The sequence below is a fragment of the Castor canadensis genome, chromosome 13 (assembly GCF_047511655.1).
Source record: "Castor canadensis chromosome 13, mCasCan1.hap1v2, whole genome shotgun sequence".
Taxonomy (NCBI): Eukaryota; Metazoa; Chordata; class Mammalia; order Rodentia; family Castoridae; genus Castor; species Castor canadensis.
This window is the reverse complement of record NC_133398.1, coordinates 22271801-22295761: the sequence shown is the minus strand read 5'-3', so window position 1 is coordinate 22295761 and position 23961 is coordinate 22271801. Positions and strand designations below refer to the sequence as shown.

General features: G+C 41.4%; 1 protein-coding gene across 1 annotated transcript in view; it reads left to right on the top strand.

Annotated features, from left to right (window-relative positions):
• Positions 1–4624: 4624 nt before the first annotated feature.
• Positions 4625–23961, top strand: part of Hsdl2 (hydroxysteroid dehydrogenase like 2) — a 58926-nt gene continuing 39589 nt past the window's right edge. The window contains exons 1-6 of the mRNA XM_074051250.1: positions 4625–4783; positions 11274–11437; positions 13261–13359; positions 16442–16556; positions 17727–17830; positions 19802–19900. Coding sequence (XP_073907351.1) covers positions 4767–4783; positions 11274–11437; positions 13261–13359; positions 16442–16556; positions 17727–17830; positions 19802–19900 — 598 coding nt within the window. The 5' untranslated portion in view covers positions 4625–4766. The remainder of the gene's footprint in view (positions 4784–11273; positions 11438–13260; positions 13360–16441; positions 16557–17726; positions 17831–19801; positions 19901–23961) is intronic.

Below are 23961 nucleotides of genomic sequence, written 5' to 3'. Positions count from 1 at the left end.
CTTATACCCAGATGTTCAATCCCGAAAAACCAGTGTCATTATTGTTTGATGCATGTGTGGCCATAGACAAGCTATATGGAGGTACAGGCTGTGGCTGTGGAGGCCTGGGTTGGGAAAGGACCTATACATCAAATAAAAAATATTTGTGCTGGGGAGACAACTCTTAGCCATGTGATAATGAGGGTTATCATTTTTTCCCTTATTGGAGTTGTATTTCATGGGCCACATGGCATGGGGGCTACACAATTAGCCCTCCTTCAAAAGGGCACTACTACCCCTAACTGCAGTCAAGGCATCTGTAACCCTGTAAATTTCACTGTACTCAAGCCATCTGATTGGACACAGGGACAGATAATTAGCATAAGGATAGATGGCCAAGGCTTTGACCCCAGAACTCTGTTACAACTTAAGTTAACAACTGTTACCCATAAGAGCTCCCCATACCAGGTCTTCCACTCCTTTTATGAGGAAATGCCAGATAAATTCCCCATTTCTGTTACAACTAAGAACTTTTTCCTCACACTGGCCGAATCTATAGCCCAGACATTAAATGTCACTTCATGCTATGTGTGTGGGGGAGCCAACGTGGGAGACCCCTGGCCCTGGGAGACAAGGGAGTTAGACCCAAGGGAGTTAGAAGGAAAGTGCCTTCCCATGACACAGGACAGGTGTCTGGCTCCTTAAAACTTCCATTATTGGGAATTACTGTATCTCCCACCATGGAAAACAATTCTCCACCCTAGTGGGGGACCTAACTTGTCTAGGACAGAAGTTTTACAATGACATAGCCCAAGAGACTCAGTGGTGGGGTACTCCACACCATACGGAACCCCAGCCTCACCCACTGGCCAACTTTTCTAATCTCAAAACAGCATGGGACAATCTTACTGCAGATATAAACTGGCAGGCTCCCAGAGGGCTATATTGGGTCTGTGGAAGGCAAGCCTATACAGTGTTGCCTAGAAACTGGTTTGGGTCTTGTGTGCTGGGCTCCATCAGACCATCCTTCTTCTTGTTCCCCCTCAGACAAGGTGAAAATCTGGGAGTCCCCATATATGAACAAAGACTAAATAGAAAAAAATGGCAAATAGACACCTGGAAGGATGAAAAATGGCCTCCTGAGCAAATCATCCAGTACTATAGTCCTGCCACCTGGGCAGAGGATGGGTCTTGGGGCTACCGCACCCCTTTATATATATGCTCAACTGCATCATCAGGCTGCAAGCTATTGTTGAAATTATTACTAATGAGTCTGCAAGAGCCCTCAATTTGCTGGCAAAACAAGGCACTAAGATACGCAATTCTATCTACCAAAACCACTTGGCTTTGGACTATTTGCTAGCCTCTGAGGAAGGAGTTTGTGGAAAATTTAACCTGAGCAACTGCTGCCTGCAGATTGATGATGAAGGAAAAGCCATAGAGGAGATCACTGAGGGAATGACAAAGCTTGCCCATGTCCCCGTCCAGACTTGGAAAAGCTGGGATCCTAATAACTTATTTGGAGGATGGTTTTCTGCCATAGGTGGATTTAAAACACTGGTAGGGGCAGTGGGCGTAATTCTGGGAGCATGCACAATACTTCCCTGCTTCCTTCCCTCGGTTATATGATCTATTAGGTTCATTACAGAGGCTACTATAGAAAGAAAAACGGCTGCACATGTAGTGATGCTATGGAAATACAAACCCTTAAACCAGGAAAATGCTCTTTAACCCTAGATGCCTCCAGAATCATGCAGGGAACTCAGCAGACAGATTTCCCACCATATGCTTCTCTGGCCTACCAACTGGCCTTGTCTGCAAATGAAGCCTGGGAAAAACCATCAGCCTCCACTCCCAGGGACCCCACAAATTCCAACTTCCAGCCAAATACCCCCCCCAATGACGCCCCCACTCAGCACAAAGCAGCTAGATTGATCAGTGCCCATAATACCAACAAAAGGTTGGAATGTTAGGTCCCTGGCATTCTTGGGGCAGGTGGAAGGTCCCAAGGCTAGCACCAAAACCAGACCCCCTGATTTATGACCACTTGTTTCTCCCCTGCTTGTTTCCCTGCCTGATTGTTTCTTGGCTTGTAAAACACCTCAGGAACTTCCAGTTACTCAGCTAGCTAGGCATATCGACCTATTCCATCTGGTGATTGCAGATAATCAGAGACCAGAGATGCTCTCCCTCCCCCATGGCTCGGCCCCTCCTATAAAGTCCACTACCCATTTTCAGCCAAGCCGCTTCACTCTGAACCCGGGAGTGACAGCCCTGCGGTCTGGTTCCAATAAATCTTTCCTTTCCACATGTGGTGTGGTCTTTATTTGGCAGTACCTTACAGCTCTAATCTTGGTTGTGGTACTACCCTCCTCCCTGAAATGTACCTCAAACATCTGGCAGTCATCTCTGACACCATCTTCCCTTTTTCCCTCCACATCCAATCATTAATTAAATCTGGTGGGTTCTATCTATCTTTTAACTTTCTCTTTCCACTCCCACTATTACTGCTTTAGGTCAGGTTACCTACTAGTTTTATTTGTTTGGTGGTACTTGGGTTTGAACTCAGGGCTTGCACCTGCAAGGCAGGTGCTCTGCCACTTAAGTCACTTTTCTTCTTACATTATCAAGAGCTTCTGTGCCTCCATGCACTCCCAAGCTAGTCTTCACACTGCAGTCAGTATTCTTCCTAAAAGTGTTCTTTTGAAGTAAAAATTGTTCCTCTTGTAAAATGCAGCTCTAATTGTGTTCACAATTCTTTTCTTTTTTTTTCTTTTTCTTTTTTTATTATTCTTATGTGCATACAATGCTTGGGTCATTTCTCCCCCCTGCCCCCACCCCTCCCTTACCACCCACACTGCCCCCTCCCTCTCCCCCCTACCCCCTGGATACCCGGCAGAAACTATTTTGCCCTTATCTCTAATTTTGTTGAAGAGAGCGTATAAGCAACAATTCTTTTATTTCTTCCCTACTTCTAGCATTAATTTAATGATTAATGGATTAATCAAGATGGTGTAGAAGATAACTCCAAATCACAGTTTAACACTAGTCCAAATATTGAATACAATGGACCTAAATTAAATTTGCCTAGTAAAACTACCTCTAATAATTTAGGAATTTACCTTCTACAAAAGCCACCCAAAAGCATAATAGTATATGTACACGTATTTTGGTTAAAAAAAATCACTTTTAGGATTGAAAAATTGGCTTTTTTTTTAATTTTATCTCTTAGCTGAGATCTCTTTTTCTGTAATAAATGGAAAGAAGTACACAGTTTAGGAGAAAGGAATCTAATACATCAAGGATAGAAGGGTTTACAAAAAGGAGGTAACATTTCAGATGTTGTGGAAAAGATGTCACTCCATTACCCAGAGTTCACTGTATCTGACAAAAATATATACACCCTTCTACAAAAAGCTCCAAAGAGTGAGAGGAGAATAAGGCTTTTTCATCAAACAGTCTCTTTCTAAGACACTGGTATTTACAGCAAGACACACTGACTGTTCACCATGCCTCCTGTGTAGGCAGAGATCTTGTCCTTTTTGCCTTGCTGTATCTCAAGTGACTGGCACATAGTAGGTGCTAATATTTGTTGAATAAATAAATTGCTCCTGATTCTCTAAGGACCATATCATGGATTACAAATTCAGATGTCAATACCAGATGAGCCAGTGATATGTAATAGCAATAGTAAAGAGCCAGATGGGGCCCACAGCAAATGAGACAGTACATTTTCCACCATAAGGCTTTTTTTTTTTTTCTTTTTTTTTGCAAAGCAGGCACTCTACCACTTGAGCCACACCTTCAGTCCATTCGCTCTGGTTATTTTGGAGATGGGCTATTGCAAACTATTTGCCAGGTTTGGCCTCAAACTGCGATCCTTCCCATTTTAGGCTCCAAAGTAGCTAGGATTACAGGTGTGAGTCACAGGCGTCTGGATGCATTCTATTCTATCCCTACAAAATACAAAGCACTTTCATTTCAAACATGCCACAGTCTTCAGTTCATTGTAGGCGAATGACTTTTGTTCAAAGAATACTCCCAAGAGCAAAATCGGATCCCAGAACTTGACCTCATTCCAGCACTTATTCCAAGACTAAAAATTCCCTTCTCTAAATTTGGCTTCTCTAGCCGGGATTAACAATTCTCAGCGCGACTTTTGCAATGAGGATCCCTGTTTCGGAAGCTGTCCCCTCACCACAGGCCATCGACAGAAGCGTTGTCAGGCCGGCGTGGTCCAGAGGGTGGGGGAGTGAAAGGCGATGGCCGGCGTTCCTCGGGGGTGGCCTCGGAGCGGATCATGAGCCCACGCTCGCGGGTGGCCGGGACTGGGAAGACCCACAGCCGAAGCACCCTCGAGTCGGTCCCTAAGTGCACTCTAATCAAGCGCTTCCCCTCCTGGCTCCGAACTGGCGCCACAAAGAACACCTGCCTTGGCTGGGCGGAGGGGGAAAAGCAGACGCAGCGACTGACGCCCGGACTATGCGGGCTGGAGGCCAATTGTCGCCGTAAGGCCCCAGGACGGGGGCGGGGCGAAGCTGTGTTTCAGGGCGCATGCGCAGAGCCCCAGTCGCGCCGGTTGCCAGGACGTCGTGGGAAGGGAGTGGAAACTCACGACCTGCGCCGGGAGCCTCCTGCGTGCGCAGGCGCACTCAGCAATCTCCGGCTTCTTGGAGCTCCCATTCCCGTCCGGGCCTCGGGGCGGGGCTAAATGCAGGAGGGAGGGTCCGCCTTCCACTCTGCTCTCGCCGCCGCCTCGCGACCCAGTGCTGTGAGCTGCCAAAGTCATGTTACCCAACACCGGGTAAGGGGATAGGGCGATGCGGAGAGAGAGCGGGCTGTGTGGAGGGCGTTGGGCCGCTGCGGATCCGCGGGCGGAGGGAGGGTCGCTGAAGTTGCGCTGACGCCGTGCGTCCCGAAGTTGTGTACTAGCGGCGGGGGAGGGGGTGTTGGGGGGGCGCGGTGTAAAGTCCTTTTCTGCAGCTGCGGAGTTCGGGGGTCCGGGCTTCCCCGCAGCCCCTGGTGGCGGTCCTGCCTGGGGTTTATCAATGGCTGTGTGACAGCCGAATCCCTGCAAGTTCTAGGTGAAAGTCAGTGGGACAGCTCGTGACCTTTGAGTTTCCACTTGTTCCAAACCATGTATTGTAGAATAATAAAACAATGGAATATTTTTAAAAAGGGTTTTCAAATTAGGGTATCATTGAGGAGGGTTTTTTTTTTTTCACTTAAACTTTTTGTAAGTGTGGTAAAATACAGGTAACGTAAAAATTTGCCATCTTTATCATTTTTAAGAGTACGGTTTAGTAGTGTTAAGTATATTCACATTGTTGTGCAACCAGTCTCCGGAACTTTTTATCTTGTAAAACTGAAATAAATACCCATTAAACAATGTCTAACAGTTTCCCACATTCTCCCCCACCCCTTCCAGCTCCAGGAAAACACCGGTTTACTTTTGGTTTTTATAAAGTTTGGGTTATCTTGAACTGAGTGACAAGTCCATTCTGTAATTAGCGTGAAACATTGCCAAAACACATAGCCAAAAGGCTTACCTAGTTCAAAAGGGCCTAAGGAAAAAAAAATCCCAGTGTGTTTCCATTCCATACATTTATAAACATACTTTGTTTCTATGTCCCAGACAGGAACATACTAAAAAAAAATGGTAGCCAACTTTCCCTTGGCCTTGCTACTTTTACTTCACACATCTTGGGATATGCTTTCCTTTTCAGTACATGTGGATCTTCCTCCTCTTTAGTGGTTGCACAATGCTGGATTATGTAGAAGTACCATTATTTACTCAACCTGTTCCCTGCTGTGGAATACTAGGTCATTTCCAGTTTTTTGTTACTCTGTCTTTGCATTTGTGATTATCCTTCTGTTCATCTGTTTGCACACAGGGGAATGTATTTCTAGGATAAATTCCTAGAAGTGAAATTGCTGCATCAAAGAAAATATGTACTTTAAATTTTGATAATTATTGCAAGATACTTAGCTATTTGCCTCTAAAAGGATCGAATAATCAAAAAACGAATGAAGCCGGGTGCCGTGGCTCACACCTGTAATCCTAACTACTCAGGAGGCAGAATGAGGATCTAGGTTTGAAGCCAGCCTGGGCAAATAGTTCATGACACCCTATCTCGATAAAAACCATCATGAGAAGGGTGGAGTAGGTCCTGAGTTCAAGCTCTAGTACCACGAAAAAAAAAACATGAGATATCCTAATCCATTATTTTGCTGTTGCTTTTGTTTCATCGCAAGTGAGGTCGAGGATCTATCTATCTATCTACCTATCTATCTAAACCAGGAGCAATTTGACCCCCATGGGACATTTGGTAGCATCTGAGAAGATTTTTGATTGTCATAATGGAGGAGAGATGCTAATAGCATCTAAGTGATTGGAGTCCCTAGACGCAGGTAAGTGTCTACAACACACAGGCATCCCTGCAACAAAGAATTATTCAGTTTCACAATTTCAGTAGTGCCAAGATTTAAAGCCATCTGTGTATCTTTCCATCTACCCTGCTTAACCAATGAGATAGCTCCCTACCCTGCTGGGGATGGAACCCAGGGCCTGACACACTCTAGGCAAGTGCTATACCAAAACAGAGCCAATGCCCAATGAGAGTTTTTGATTTATCTCTCAGAGGTTGTATGTTTAAAAAATTTGTCCTTTATTATATATTTTCTGAATTTTAAAAAAATTGCATCTTGACTTTGATTATACTGTGTTTAACATGGAAAATCTGTTTTCCAAAGTCATAATTATTATTATTTTTTTTGGCAGTACTGGACTTTTTAAACTCAGTGCCTCACACTTGCTATGCATGTACTCTACTACTTAAGCATGCCCCTTTTTTTCACATAGGGGCTCAAGTTTTGGGATCCTCCTGCCTAGCCTCCTACGTAGCTGAGATTACAGATGAGTATCAATGGGTTCAACTTGATGGTTGAAATGGGGTCTTGCTAATTCTTTCCCTGGGCTGACCTTGAATTGCAGTCCTCTTTGATCTCTGCCTCCAGAATGAGCCACCTTGCCCTGCATCAGTCTGTTCCTTTAAGGTGTGTGTGTGTGTATTTCAGATTTTCATCCACCTAAGATTTATTCTGGAGTGGAGTAGGAAGTGGGTTAGAAAACCTACTTCGTTTTGATTTAGAAAATGCTTGTTCTGTTGTCTCAGCCACATTGACCTCGTATTTAATCTTTTCCTTTCTGTTAGAAATTCCAGCACTGACATATATTAAATTCTTGTATGTATAGGGATCTGTTTCTGAAGTTGTCTTTTTGTTGATGTTGGGGGTTGACCCATGCCCTTTCACATGCTAGGCAAGCACTCTACCGAGCTGAACTACATTCCCAGCCTTAAAATTTTTTAATTTGAGCCAAGGTCTCACTAAGTAACCCAGACTGGCTTTGGAATTGCTATCCTCCTGCCTCAGCCTCCCAAGTGCCATCATCCTCACTTGCTTACTCTTGTTTTACAAAATGTTTCAGTATGTGGGAAGGCTAATTCCCACCTCATTTAGATTTGTTTCAGAATTTTCCTGGTTATATTTGGATATTTGTTTTTTCAAATGAACTTTAGAATAGATGGTATAGTTTTTTTCAGTGTTAATATCATAGAATTGCATACATTATATGAATTTATTACATGAAGTTCAAAATTATATTGTTTAGATCATGGTTAGACAGGATTTTTTTTGTAAAGGATTAAATAGGTGTTGGTGAACTAAAAGACAAGATTAGACATAAGTATACCTATATAATAAGAGAAAAAACTACTTTTCATAATATTTTTATTAATATTCAAAGTAATTGGCTATAATTTTTTGTAATACAAAATCTAATAAGAAGGATGGAATTAATTTAGGGGGACATGGGGTGTTATAATAGTTTCATAGGGCCTTTATAACAAAGTACCAAAACTGCGAAGCTCAGAACAGATTTATTCTTTGGTCTGGAAACTAGAAGTTTGAAATCAAGGTGGACTTCTTTCTGCAATGCTGGGTAGAGTCCTTCCTTGCTTCCTCCTAGCTTCTGTGGTGGCCAGCAATCATTGGCATTCCTTGACTTGTGTCTGCATCACTCCTGTCTTTGCCTGTATCATCACCTGGTGTTGATGACATGGAGTGTGGTCTGTCTTCACCGTCTTCTCTCTTGTAAGAAAGGGCCTAACCTTTCTTGACGTCATCTTAACTAGTTCTGTATGCAACAGTTCTGTTTCCAAAGGTCATATTCTGAGGTATTTCAGCATATCTTTTTGGGGAGGACACCATTCAATCAATAACAGGGAGATACTGTTTTGCTTAATTGGAGTTCAAAGCCGGGTGCTGGTGGCTCATGCCTGTATTCTTAGATAACATGGGAGGCTGAGATTGGAAGGATCAGGTTCATGGCCAGCCCAGGCAAATAGTTCATAAGACCCCATCTCTATAAAAATAACCAAAGCAAAATGGCAGAAGGCATGTCTCAAGTGGTACAGTGCCTGCTTTGAAAGTAGGATGGCCTGAGTTCAAACCCCAGAACCACACACACACACACAAAAACTGGAGTTCAGGATTAGTGTTTCTTATCAGATAGGTCACAGATGTTCATCATAGCTCTAGGGCCATATATGCAAAGGTCATGAATTGAATTTGGCCTATGAGCCCTTGGTTGATACATAGATACATAGGTATTAAGAATAATAATAATAGAAAGAAATGGATAATAATATTGAAGGTAGTTTTACTTGCAGGATGGGCAAAGGAAGGATAGAGTTGGAGAGGAATAGACAGGTGCTTCCTCTGTATTCTGTTTCTTGACTTGGATAATAAGTGCACCATTGTCCGTTTTTATTTTGTCCTTAAGCTTTACATGCTCTTTGTATATACTTTGTGTATGCTTGCTGTCTGTCTCTTCCCATGTCTCCACTTCCACTTCTTCTTACTAGAAGTCCTACTTCAGGAGTATGATGCCCAGATCTCTGCAAGATCTTGGCAAGAGCCTCTGTTCCTTTGTTTGCAAGCCTGCCTATCTGTCACCACTTTCTCTTTGTCATTGTCATTGATGTCTTTTCTTCAGCCTTTGCCTTAGGCATGCTCTTTACCTGCTCTTGGAGACTAAAAAAGAATGTGAGTTTCCCTCTGTTAGTTTATCTCAGTTGTTTCCGTCTCATCTGTCAACTGAGTAAGTAGAAAGTCTAAGTTAGGGTGGAAGGATGTGAAGAATGAATTGGGTTTAGGAATTGCCTGCCAGCATACCTGAATCAGAGAATATTTCAAATCTACCTCAGCACTTTCTGAATCTTCTTGGTTTGTTTAACAGCTTTACTGAGCTGTTCATGCTCAGAAAAATTCTCCTACTTATCATATAGAGTAGTGGCTTTGTACTTTCACTAAAACTATCCCTACAATCAACTTTACTATTATTATTATTATTTTTGTGGTACTGGGGTTTGAACTTAGTACCTACACCTTGAGCCACTCCATCAGCCCTTTTTTTGTGATGAGTTTTTTCAAGATAGGGTCTTGCTCACTATTTGCCCTGGCTGGCTTCGAACTGCAATCCTCCTGATCTCTGCCTCTTGAGTAGCTAAGATTACTGATGTGAGCCACCTGTGCCCAGCCCACAATCAACTTTAAAACCTTTTCATCATCCACAAAAGAAACCCTTCACCCCTCAGGTGTCAACTGCCAACTGCTCCTACTGCCTCCTACTCCTACTCCTAGGCAACCACTGATTGGGTGTCTATAGATTTGCTTTTCTTTCTTTCTTTCTTTCTTTCTTTCTTTCTTTCTTTCTTTGGCAGCACTAGGGTTTGAACTCAGCCTTACACTTGCTAGGCAGGTGCTCTACCACTTGAGCCATTCTACTAGTCCTTTTATTGATGGGCTTTTTTCAAGATAAGGTCTCATGAACTATTTGCCTGGACTGACTTCAAACCTTGATTCTCCTGATTTCTGCCTCCCAAGTAGCTGGGATTACAAGCATGAGCCACTGGCGCCTGGCTAGATTTGCCTGTTCTTGTTTTGACACTATTTTCTTTGACTCAGCAAAATGTGTTTGGTTGATCCATTTTTAGTGTTTTAGTCCTTTTTGTTGCCGCACAGTATTCATTGTACAGATGTACCACACTGTGCTTATCCATTCATTAGCTGAGGGAGTTTGAGTTGTTTCCACTCCAGCTGCTGTGAACATCCATTGGACAACTATGTCTTTTTAGGTAATTTCTTTATTAAGTGTTATGTATTCATTATAGAAAAAAGTATTAAAGAACATGACAAAATTTATACATAATTCCACCACTCAAAGATAAGGAGCTGGGTACAGTGGTGCACATCTGTAATATCAGCACTTGGGAGGCTGAGGCAGGAAGATTATGAGTTCAAGGCCAGCCTAGGCTATATAGCAAAACCCTGCCTCACAAAAAAACAAACAAAAGGACAGAAAAAACAAAACAAAACAAAAAAATCAGGCATGATGGGTCACACCAGTAATCCCAACTATTCAAGGAATTGGAGATTGGGCAGCCTGGGCAACAAGTTCATGACACCCCAACCCAATCACCAGCTGGGTGTGGTGGTGTGGGCTTGTCATCCCAGCTACTTGGGAAGCATAAATAGGAAGATCTCCATCCAGGCTGGCCTGGGCGTAAATGCAAGACCCTGTCCCAAAAATAACTAAAGCAAAAGACTGGAGCTATGGCTCAATTGTTGTTAGACCATTTCCTTAGCAGATGAGGCCCTGAGTTCAAACCCCAGTATTGTTCTCCCCCCAAAAATACCTTCTTACCCCTTGGGCTGGGAGTTGAATCCAGGGCCTTGTGTATACTAGGCAAGCACTGTACCACTTGAGCTATATCCACAGTTCTTTTGTTTTATTTTGTTTTTGAGATAGGATATTAATAATTTTGAGCAGGCTGGCCTCAAACTTATGATCCTCCTACCTCCATCTCCTGAATAGTAGGTTTGCAGGTGTGTAGTACATTTTCTATGGGGAAAAAGAACATGTACGTAGTATCTCCTAATTCATTCATCAGTTCTTCAGATTCACTTTGTATCTGAACAGATTTTGTTTGCCAGATCACAGCATACTGGCAAATTGCAGTTGTCATAAATAGTTTATAAGTCATTGTGCAGCAGGGGTATGGTGGAGTTATTAACTGTCAATCACATGGGCAGGGCAGGGTTTTCTCTGTAAGAAAATCTCACAGAGCAAGGAACATGTATATTATGAAAATGTGCATGAGCTCCTGATAGTGGTTAATAAATTAAAAAATGTTGGTATTTCTAAACACGTCCTATCTGTTCTGTTGTAGGAAGCTAGCAGGATGTACAGTCTTCATCACAGGTGCAAGCCGTGGCATTGGCAAAGCTATTGCACTGAAAGCAGCAAAGGATGGAGCGAACATTGTCATTGCTGCAAAGACCACCCAGTCACACCCCAAACTTCCAGGCACAATTTACACTGCTGCTGAAGAAAGTAAGTGTGGCACTCACCCTTTCAAGAAATGTCCTCACAGTGGTTTCAATACATAATTTGCTATATAGCTGTTTAGTGTAAGCTATTTGAAAGCCACCCTAAAATAATTGTGTCTGTTTGAAGAAGTACTCGTTGTATCACCTGAGAGCAGGAGTTCTGACCATTTTTCTTCTTTAGCACTTTCAAGTTATGTAGAGATCCTAGTTAAAAATAATGTCTCAGAGCTGGGGGCGTGGCTCAGGGATAGAGCCCTTGCCTGGCATGCACAAGGCCCTGGACTCCATCCCTAGCACTGCGAAAAAAAGAAAAACTCATGTTTTAGGAGGGTAGTGGTCATTGAAAGGAGGGTGTGATGAAGTGGAGAGGAGACAATTTGAAGGTGTGTGTGTGTGTGTGTGTGTGTGTGTGTGTGTGTGTGTGTGTGTGAACACTTTGAAAATGCTCCTGTGTTATTTACTCTCTGTGCACTTTGTAAGTCATGATTTTAATATTTTAGGTTGATGAATAGTTATCATGTGCTCATGTTCAAGGCACTGTGCCACGAGGAAGGCTTTAAACATTTCATCTTAGAGTTGAATGTGGTTGCTCATGCTTATAATCCCAGCTATTCGAAAGGAAGAGATTGGGAGGATGACAGTTTGAAGCCAGCCTCGGCAAAATGTTACAGGACCCCCATCTCAATAAATAAGCTGGGCATGGTGTCATACCAGCTAATAGGAGGATCAGTCCAAGGCCAACCCTATTTGAGAATACAATTGAAAAGGCTGGAGGTATGGTTCAAATGGTAGAGCATTTGCCTAGGAAGTGCAAGGCCCTAAGTTCAAACCCCAGGACCACCACTGGGAAAAAAAAAAAAAAAGAAAGATTTCCTTTCTTTTTTTTTTTTTTTTTTTTCTTTGAGATAGGTCTAGCTATGTAGTCCAGCTTGGCATCAAATTTGTTTTTTTCTTTCTTTAAAATGTTTTTATTGTATATGATAGTTATACAGGGGGGTTTATTGTGACCTTTGTATATGTCCATGTATACATCTATTGTGCCCCCCATTTTGTTCATCCCCTCCACTTTCTTCTTCTTTTCCCACTCCCCTTCTTAAAATGACAGGTTCTGGCTTCAAACTTATGATCCTCCTGCCCCAGCCTCCTAAGTGTGTAGATTACATGCATGTGTCACCATGCCTGGTGATTTCATGTGTTAGTCGTGTTAACACATGAAATGCTTATGAATAAAATGATGCTGGGAATTATTTTAAAATATAAACAAAGGGCTGGACGTATTGCTCAAGTGGTAGAGTGCCTACCTTGCAAGAGTGAAGTTCTGAGTTCAAACCCCAGTACCACACATATACACACACACAAAAAAAAAGCAAGTGGAAGATAAACTGGCAAAACAGTAATAATCACTTAAGTGATGGATCAATGATTGTTTTTAAATTATTCTTTGTATTTTTTTTGTAGTTTTTGAAATTTTCCATAATAGAAAGGTTTTGTTTTTGGATGGGACTGGGGTTTGAACTCAGGGTTTCAAGCTTGCAAAGCAGGTGCTCTATTGCTTGAGCCATACCTTCAGCCCTTTGTTTCTTAAATTACCTTCTTTTTCTTTCTTTTCTTTTTTTTTTTTTTATCTTTAAGAGATCTTTTTGAAAGTACCCAGCTTTTTTGGTTTTGAGTAGAGTTGGCCTGTCTGTTCTGAAGCTGAGTGTGGTTAGTCAGTGATGGAGTTACTAGTGGTTTCAAAACCTATTTATCTTGATCTTGTGAACCTCAGGCCCTTTTGTCTTTTTGACTGTTGTATCTGAATGGAAGGTGAAATCTTTCTCTTTGCAGTCGAAGCAGCTGGAGGAAAGGCCTTGCCATGCATCGTTGATGTGAGAGATGAGCAGCAGATCAACAATGCAGTGGAAAAAGCAGTTGAGAAATTTGGAGGTAGGGCCTTAATTCTGGAGTAATCCTTGCACATTGATAAAATACAGGTGGATGGCTGAAAGTGTGGATTTACACTAGGTTTTTTCCTATTCATATGTGCCTGTGATAAAGTTCAGGTTACAAATTAGGCATGTTGAGAGATCAACAACAATAAGTAGTAAAATAGAACAATGATATAATAATATACTGTATTGAAAGTTATGTGACTATAGTCTCTTCCTTCCTCTTGCAACGTGCAGTTTGAAGTGCAAAACTCACCTGAGCAAACTGGTAGCCCAAATTTATTTTTCTTCTTCACAGTTTCACTGATGGAAGATTTGTCCTTATTGTAGATCTTAGCAACCTCAGCATAATGGTATTTCTTTTAAGTGCAGAACTTTCACCTTATCACTTAAAGGAAGTACTTTACGTCTTCTTTGTGGCATATCTGAAATGCCAGCACCACTACTTTGTATTTTAGGGACATTATTAAATAAAATAAGGATTACTTGTACACAAGCACTGTGATACAGAGCAGTTGATCTGATAATCCAGGCAGCTACTAAGTCACTAATGGGAGGGTAGTGCATACAGAGTGGATATACTGCACAGAGGGATGGTTCAGATCCTGTGAAGGATGAAATGGGATGACCTGAGATTCTATCACATTACTCAGAACGACATTTTAACCTCCCTCTTAAATTGGATGCTTTTTCTTTTCTCTGCCATGGCTAAGTGATATGTCATGTGCCAAAAGAGCATATTGTCACTCTGCATCTGGTTTCTTTGCTTTCAGCCCCAGATGTTTACCTGGCTAACATACTTGTCCTTTGTTATCCCTTGTGAGAGAGATGAAGTCAGTAAAGTCTGATTTGTCATTGATTGGAACAGTCTTTGCTGACTTCCTTTCCTTGCAAGGGTAATTCTGCACAGGTTTTATATACACCCATCCATCCAGCATCCCTTTGCTTTGCTCCCTCCTGGCTTCTCCTGTACTTGGTATTGTCTCCCTTGTCTCTTCTGCCCTAGCAGAGTGCCTTGTGTAGGGTAGCGATTATCTCTTACTGATGAGTTTGTGTATTGAGAACTGTGTCCTGGATTTAAAAATTCTTTTCCTATGTCCTCTTGACTAGTGAAAGCAGTAGTTATCTCAAATATATAGGCGATTTACTAAAGTTTAAATTTTGTTATAATGAAGGTATAAAATGAAATATAGCTGAATCTAGAGTTAGTCTAATAACACATTTTAAGGAAATGTTAGCAACACAGACTCTACTGAAGGACATGGAAATTAGCAAGTGAAGATGTGATCAAAACATTGTAAATTCCTGTCAAGGAAGACAGGATGCTTATGACTAAAGTATTCTAGCGAGTTTAATAACCTTGCTTAAATCATTACACACATATTTTGAGAGAGGGGAATGAAAATATTCTTAGGATAACAGATATTCCTTGAAACTGTTTAACTCTGGAAGTAGAAACTGTGATATTTCTATTTGATGAAACATTAAATGTATCTCCATTTTTCTCATTTCTTTTTTTAATTAAAAAAAATTGAGTAGCCACTGGTGGCTCACACCTGTAATCTTAGCTGCTGAGTAGGCAGAGGTTAGGAGGATCAAAGTTTGAAGCTAGCCCAGGCAAATAGTTAGAGAGACGCTATCTGGAAAATACCCAACACAAAACAGGGCTGGCGGAGTGGCTCAAGTGGTAGAGCACCTAGCAAGTGTGAAGCCGAGTTCAAACTCCAGTACTGCAAATAAATAAATAAAAATTAAAAAATTGTGGTAAAAATACATATAACATAAAATTTACCCTCCAAGCCATTTTAAATGCACAATTCAGTGACATTAAGTTCATTCATTCTGTTTTGCAGCATCACAAAATGCCCTTTAAAAAGAATCACGAAGATCATGCAGAAACAAAGGGAGTTGTTTGATATAGTTTTGTATTTTATAATTTTCATTGAATTTCACTAAGCATATAGCTATAAGCAAGACATATTATGTGGATAGAGAATACACAAATTATAGTTTTCAGCTGGGCACAGTGCTGAAGTCAGTAATCCTAGCTACTTCGGAGGTGGAGATTGGGAGGATGTGGTTTGAGGCCAACCCATACCTCAAAGGTCATGAGACCCCATCTCAATCAATGAGTGGGCATGGTGGTGTGCACAGGAAAGCACAGATAGGAGGATCACAGTCTAGGATGGCCTAAGCATGAAGTGAGACCCTACCTTTTTTTGTGTGTGTGTGGTACTGGGGTTTGACTCAGGGCCTACAGCTTGAGCCACTCCACCAACCTTTTTTTTTGTGGTGGGCTTTTTTGAGATAAGTTCTTGAGAACTATTTGCCCAACTGGCTTTGAACTGTGATCCTCCTGATCTCTGCCTCCTGAATATCTAGGATTACAGGCGTGATCCATTGGCAGCCATCGAGACCCTGTCTTTAAAAATAAGCAATGCAAAAAGGCCAGAGGAGTGTTTTGAGTAGTAGAGTACCTGCCTGCCGGGCCCTGAGTTTAACCCCCAGTACTGCGGAAAAAAAAAAAAGAAAAGAAAGAAAGAAATTATGGTTGTTATGATTTTTTTGTGTGTGTATATTAGTCACTAAAACAAAATCAGTGCATTTTGATCATTTGTCTGGAGTTGAAACTCAAGGTCTTTCTCTTTTTTCAGTTCCTAAGACTAAGAACCCTTTCCATTTAAGAAAGGGCTTGGTGGGGGCAAGGGGAAGACTGGTGTGTTTGGAGGGAGCATGGGCCCTGGAGACATGCTAGAGAGGAATTTGACCTAAGGTTCATGGAGGCAGGGAGAGAAGATCAGGAGGTAAGAGAACGAGTAGCTGCAACCCCCTAAGGCCTAAGCCTCCTGCAGTTTTCCAGGGAGCCCTGGCTCCTGATTGTATAGCCATAAAAATCCTGTGGGTGTTGTTTTGAACAAACTACTGAGTTTCACATTGGTACATTGGTCAATTACATTATCTAAAAGGAAGACATGTTTGTGAGTCAATTTAGGCTTCAGTGATATAGAGTGAATGCTTCTGTTTCTGTGCATTATGAAGTCTCACTTGTATTAAAATGAAATTGACTACTTTGGAAACAGGAATTGACATTTTGGTGAATAATGCCAGTGCTATTAGCTTGACCAACACATTGGAAACCCCTACCAAGAGAGTGGACTTGATGATGAACGTCAACACCAGGGGCACCTACCTCACGTGAGTCACAGACAAGGCGGGGGCACCACAGGACTTGCACAGAGAACCCACGTAGTTACATTATAAGTGGACATGAACCACATTAGTCGCTCTGCTCAGTAGCTGAGGTATTAGGATCTAAGTGGTAAGAGTTTTCAACACATTGCTGCTGTGAGAAGTGCACTCGGAGTGGGATTAGGGATATTGGAGGCCAGGCTAGCAAAGTGCAGATGGAGAGGCCCTCGCTGGTAATCCAGGGAAGCTCGTGTTCATAGTGTAAGTGAAATTAGCGCTTTTCTTGAGTACAAAGTACAGTCTCATGTCTGGAATAGACTTTTGTTTCCTATTGGTATTTTTGAGGTGCAGTTTCACTATTTTAATGAAAATGAGCTGTAATATTGTTTGTTCCCTCTCACTTCATCCCCATAAAAGTGGGGCACCTTTGGGAAGAAAATACAATGTATGAAAATTCAAAGTATATGTAAAAACCCCATATTTGTGGTATTGGTCGTATTGGTTTCTAAGCTTGAAAACATGTTGGAGTTGATAATGAATATTGTACATTTGGAAGTTAAAAAATTGACTTGAAAGAAGAATGGATTAACCGTACTCCTAGATATCCTTGAATATAAAATAAAGATGAAATAATTAAGCTGTCACATGGTTTTCTTTGCTATTAGATATTGGAGCTTAATACTTACAAATTTTAAAAATGTTAAAATGAATCTTTTATAAAATAAATTATGCATTTTATGAGAAGTTTAAAAAAGTTATATATTGTTCCCAAGGGCAAATTGTATTTTGTATTGGTACAAATTAAATTTGGGGATGTACTGAGAGTTATATTAGTAAATTACAGTCCTAGTATCAATATTATGCCTACTGAGCTGAAATAATTCAGCACATCTAACACTAACCATAGCAGTTGTGTATTTCATGTTCAGTATATGCGCTGTCTGAAGTATCTTGTCTCATTTTAATCCTTTGGTCAATCCTAGATAGTAGTGGATATTAATTACCCACATGTGTAGTAGAGACAACTGAGAACTAGACTACTATACAATTTGCCCAAGGTTGTACAATGATGGGACAGAATCAGGATTTGAACCCAGAGCTGTCTGACATAACTTCAAAAAGTAGAGCAGTTGTTAGAAAGGCATTGACTTGACCTGTGTTTTCTTTCACTTGCAGATCTAAAGCATGTATTCCCTTCTTAAAAAAGAGTAAAATTGCTCATATCCTCAATCTCAGCCCACCCCTGAACCTAAATCCAGTTTGGTTCAAACAGCACTGTGGTAAGTGGCAGAGTGATGGAATGGTTTGTCTGGTTGATTTGCTCTGAATTAAATCAATGTATCTATATATTTATTACGTAAAGGAAATCTAGACACAGTGTTGAATTTTCTGTGCCAAATTAGTATACTTATTGATTTTGGAAAGTAAGTGATTCCTTTTTTCCTTCCTTCCGATAGGGTCTTGCTAACATTGCTTGGGCTGGCCTTGAATTCGTGATCCTCTTGTCTCCCTTGGCCTCCTGAGTAGCTGGGATTACAGGCATGAAGCACCATGACCAGCTGGAAATTAGATTCCTAATCATTTATCCAAAGTTAAAAACTTTAAATGTAATTTGCACTCAATAAAATGCACAAATTTTAATGGTTTAGTTTAATGAATTTTACCTATATAAGCATTACCCAAATCAAGATATAGAGTACCAGCTGGGTGCTGGTGGCTCACTATTTGGGAGACTGAGACTGGGAGGATTGCAGTTTGAGGTCAGTCTGGGCAAAAAAAAGTTGGATTTATGTACTGGTACCTCCTTTAAAAATCATTGTATCAGATAAGTAGTTCTTATTTTAATGTAATTCACTAACATGTAGAAAGGCAGTTGGAAAGTGGATCTTCAGAACAAGACTAAAAGCATTTCTGCCCTAACAGACTAGGTTAAGTGAATTTGCAGCCTTTTGGTGTTATTTTTTATTTTTGCAGTGATGGGGAACCAAACCTTGCACATCTAAGCATGTACTTTACCACTGAGCCACACACTGGCCTGGGCTTCCTAAAAGAAAAAAAAAAAAAAGCAGATTAAAAAACAGTAGTTTAAGCCAGGTACCAGTGGCTCACGCCTGTAATCCTAGCAACTCAGGAGGCAGAGATCAGGAGGATTGTGGTTTGAAGCCAACCTGGGCAAATAGTTTGAGAGACCCTGTTTCAAAAAATACCCAACCAAAAAAGGGTTGGTGGAGTGATTTATGTGGTAGAGCACCTGCCTAACAAGTGTGAAGCCCTGAGTTCAAATTCCAGTACAGCCAAAAAGAAAAGGTAGTATATATTAGATATTAAAGTGATTTTTAAATGTAATTCATAAGATCGCCCTAAGCCTTTGCCTGGTAACCTTTTGCTTACTGGGACTGAATCCCAGTAGAACAAAGGGCATTGGTTCTCTTTCACAGGCAGTCTCTGGCCCAACAAAGGCAGCCACATCTGAACCTCCAAGAAAGATCCCCAGCTCCAAAGCATTAGAAGCAGAATGGCAGTGACAAGGGTACTCAAACAGAGTCCAAATTACCCACTTCCCTTAGTAGATGCTAAAACTAAAAAACACAGAGATAACCCAAACTTCAAAAGGAAACAAACACAAAAAAATCCTGTAGTTTAAGCTGGGTGCCAATGACTCGCTTGGGAGGTTCAAGTCCAGTCCAGGCAAATAGTTCCCAAAACCCTATCTCCAAAATAACCAGAACAAAATGGACTGGTGGTGTGACTCAAGCCTGTAGAGTGCCTGCTTTGCAAGCACAAAGCCCTGAATTCAAACTCCAGTCCTACCAAAAAACAGAAAACCCAAACAATACTTGATTTCCAAAAGTATTAAGAAAAGGAAAATTTTATTATTTTTTCCTTTTATTCAAATATTAAGGTGGAAATAATACAAAACTGATTCATCTCTATTTAATTATTTAAGATTATTCTTTAAAAAGCAGCGCATTTGAAAAATTTTATTTTATATTATTGAAAAGACTTCTCATAAATATATCAGGAAGAAAATAGTAACAAAAAATTGGTTATTTCTTTTCTTCTTTTTTTTTTTCAGACAGGGTCTCACCATGTAGCCCAGGTTGGCCTTGAACTAGAGAGTCTCCTTCCTCCAGCTTTGGAGTGCAGGAATTACAGGCATGTACCACCATGCCTGGCAGATATTGTTTTTTTTCTACTCACAAGCGAATTTGTCTCTCAGTTAAATTATTATTCTTTGTGATTTCTTTCAGCTTATACCATTGCTAAGTATGGTATGTCTATGTGTGTGCTTGGAATGGCAGAAGAATTTAAAGGTGAAATTGCTGTGAATGCCTTGTGGCCCAGAACAGGTATGTACTTTAAAAAATCCTTTATTAGATTTGCAGTTACTGTCTTTGACAACTGATAACAACAACCCCCTTCCACTAGAGCTGGTACCCAAACCCAGAGTCTTTGTGACATTAGGCAGGCGTTCTCCCCTGAGCTCCACCTAGCCATGTTCTTGATACTCTTGGTAAACACCCCAAGCACCCCAGTCTGGCTGCTGGAAAACAAGTGAAACTTTCTGTTTCGCAGCATGAGGACCATGTCAGTCATCTTTCAGCTTTGACTTGGACTTCAGGGCTAACTCTTCAACTGGTGGGTGTAGTGGGGACACTGACAGTGGAATGCGTGGAGAGTCTTGTGGCCACAGAGGCTCTGCTTCCCTAACCTTTTCTCCATCTTTGACACCTTGCTAAATTCCACTCATGCTGACACTTTTTTTGTTTTCTCTTTTTCTCCTTTGCCTTAACAGATGTTTTTTTAACTTTCTTCTGTTCTTATTGGTTTCATCTTTTATAAAAAGTTGCATTTTCTATACTTTCAACTGAATTTTGAGTTTGTTGGATGACCTGAACTTCCTCAGCTGAAAGGAGAACATGCATATGCTTGGGTTTTGTGTGTGAATGTATAGCTATGGTATGACACAGCTTGATGGTTTCCCAGGTGCAGAATAAGATGTAAGGAAATGAACAAGGCCTGGTAAAAATGAGAGGAAGGGGAAGCCTGTCTTTCTTTTCAGTTTTTACTTGAACTTCTATACCAAAATAGCTTAAAGGAAGAAAAAGAAGATAACAATTTTCATATACTTAATACCTATGAGGACCTTAATTTCTTTTATTTTTAAATGGCCATTTCTTCTTTGAAAAGTATGTCTAATGATAAACAGAATACATAGTGGGAATCACTTTCTCATTTCACTCTTTAAAAAAATTTTTTTTTTTTTGGTGATACTGGGGTTTAAACTCAGGACTTCATACTTGCAAAGCAGGTGCTCTACCACTTGAGCCACACCTCCAGTCCATTTTGCTCTGATTATTTTGGAGATGGGGGGGTGTCTTACAAACTGTTTGCCAAGGCTGGCCTCCAACTATAATCCTTCTGATCTCAGCTGAGATTATAGGCATGAGCCAGCTTTAAAAAAGCTTGCTCTTTTAAAATTTTAAAACTTTATTACACTAACATCAACAGAAAATCATTGTGGCCTATTTCCAAGTGCTTACCATGTGGATGAGTACTGGTGACCAGTTTCTGTTTCCAAGCCATTGCTCTGTACATAGTGGTCACTTAGGTAGTTGTGAACAAATGGAGTTTTTTCATACCTTTTGAAAGTCTCTTCAGATTTTTCTTTACCCTCTTTGAAAACACTTATCTTTTTCTTTCTTTCCTTTTTTTTTTTGCAATATTGGGGACTGAACTCAGGGCCTTGTGTATGTTAGGTAAGTGTTCTTCCACTTGAGCCACACCCCAGCTTTTTGTTTGTGTTTTGTTTTTGAGATAGGGTCTCAGGTTTTTTTGTTTGGCCTAGCCTCAAATTCGAGATTTTCCGGCCTCCTGAATAGCTGGGATTACAAGTGTGCACCATCACTCCCAGCTGAACACATTTATTTTGATGGCAAATTGGAATATTTTTCACTCATTCTAAGGGCAGAGGAGTTTTCTGGGTGATGACTGTTGGAACTCTTGCCCCTACTGTCCTCCCTGCCTACCTACCAGCAAACTTTGCTGTAGTTTCAGTCAGGTAGGACGAGGAAGGAATGAGAAAGACCTTGAGCTTGTAAGAGAAGTGACTGAAAAGCTTGTAAATGACTTTGTTTCCCTCTGGGAAGAGGACAGAGGATCAGTAAAGAGCACCAGAGAGAGAATAAATATAGACAGTCCCTAACTTACTGTGGTTGGATTTAGGAGTTTTCAACTCTTTGATAGTGTGAAAGGGGTGTGGATTCAGTAAAAGCCATGCTTTGAGTGTTGGATTATGCTCTTTTCCTGGCCCAGCAGTATGCAGTAACATTCTCTTTTGATGCTAGACAATAGCAGCAAACCAGTTTCCAGTCAGCTCATAATCCTGAGGGTTACACTATGGCTCTGCAGTATACTTCATTGTCAGCATTTTTTGGATATTGTGTTTTTAAACACTACTGCCTGTCTGCTGGACACAGTGCTCATGCCTATAATCCTAGCTACTTGGGAGGCTGAGATTGGGAGGATTTCGGTTCAAAGCCAGCTCAGACAAATAGTTTGTGAGACCCCGCCCAACTCCAAAATAACCAGAAAGAAATGGACTGGAGTGTGGCTCATGTGGTGGAGTGCCTGCTTTGCAAGTGTGAGCCCTGAGTTCAAACTCTAGTCCTTGGGGCTGCAGATGTAGCTCAGTGGTTGAGTGCCTAGAATACACGAGGCCCTGGGTTCAATTCCTAGTACCAAAAATAAATAAATAAATAAACTCCCAGCCCTGCAGCAAAGTGTCCATCTGTGTGTACCTGAGCTACTTAAAACACTTTATCTTAAAGTAGGCTTTGTGTTACATGATTCTGTTCAACAGGAGGCTAATGTAAGTGTTCTCAGCACACTTAGGATAGGTTAAGCTCTCATGTTTGGTAGATTACGTGTATTAAATGCACTTTTTTTTTTTTGGAGGCAGAGTCTCACTATGTTACCCAGGCTGGCCTCAAACTGTCAACCTTCCTTCGATTATAGGCATGCACCATCACACCTGCCATAGATGCACTTTTGACTTTCAACATTTTCAACTCACCATGTGTTTATCAGGACATAACCCCATCATAAGTAGATGAGCATCTGCACAGAACTTGAACGTGAATCTGAGGACCTCAACAGGGTGGTTCAATAAGTGGGAGAAGCATTTCTTCTTGAGGCTTAAGAACGCAGGCAGGCTTTTTTAGACCCCAACATGGATTCAGTGATGGGTACAGCTGATACTTAACCACCTGTAGGGCAGAGACCACTGCACTTACTACTGCTGGCAAGCCTGGCACAATTTCTAAGGCTGCACGGAGTCTTCAGCAAAGAAGACAAAGAAAAATAGCAGGTAAAAGGTCCCATGTCCAAATACAGAAACAATAAACAAAATATCCAGGATAGCAGCTTTCAGTGAAATAAAACTATTAAAGGGATAGGCGATACCTTGATTAAAAACAACTGAAGGCTGAGTGTGGTGGCGTATACATTTAACTCCAGCTTCTTGGGAGGTAGAGGCAGGATTGGGTTCAAGGCCAGCCTGTGTAAAGTTAGTGAGACCCTATCTCAAAACTAAAATACCATGCCTCAAATCATAGCTAGTCAGAACTGGGAGATTTGGAGGATTGAGGTTTGAGTCCAGCCTAAGCAAAAAGTTAGCAAGACCTGTCTTAACAATCAGACAAGCTGGACATGGTGTCATGGGCCTGCCATCCTAGCTACGTAGGAAATATAAGTAGGAGGATTAAGGTCCAGGCTGGCACAGGCAAAAAATGTGAGACCTATATTAAAAATAACCAAAGCAAAAAAGGCTGGGGATGTGGCTCAAGTGGTCAGTCATATGCCTAACAAGCATGAGGCCCTGAGTAAAACAAAAGGAGCAGGGGCATGGCTCACATGACAGAGCAAAGGCCCCAAGTTCAATCCTTAGGACAGCAAAAATAAAGCAAAACACAACAACTGGTTGGTCCCACAGGACTGCAGAGTAGACACACTCATTATTTTCCCGTGTCTTCATGAATTTGAAACCAAACTCCAAGTGTGTGGTTGTAGGGAGAAGGTGGAGGTGGAGGGGAAAAGCAAGGGAAGACAGCAAGGAACAGTAGAGACCAGAGGAAATCCAGAAATACTGAACTTCAGAGTTGTTAAAGAAACAAAGAACCCTAACATAGAGTGCTATGCAAAACAGTAGGGAAGGGAGAACCCTCCCTCAGTGGGGCTGTAGGAAAAGAAAAAAGGGAAAGCCTCCTCAGGAAATCCCACAGGCACACAAACTGACACTCTGCAAAAAAATGTGATCTGCGTCTTGCGCAGCACAGACACTGGAGCAGAGCTCTTAGCACCTCCTGCTTGCTCACTGGTGCCCCCAAGGGGGCATTTTAGGAATGGTATC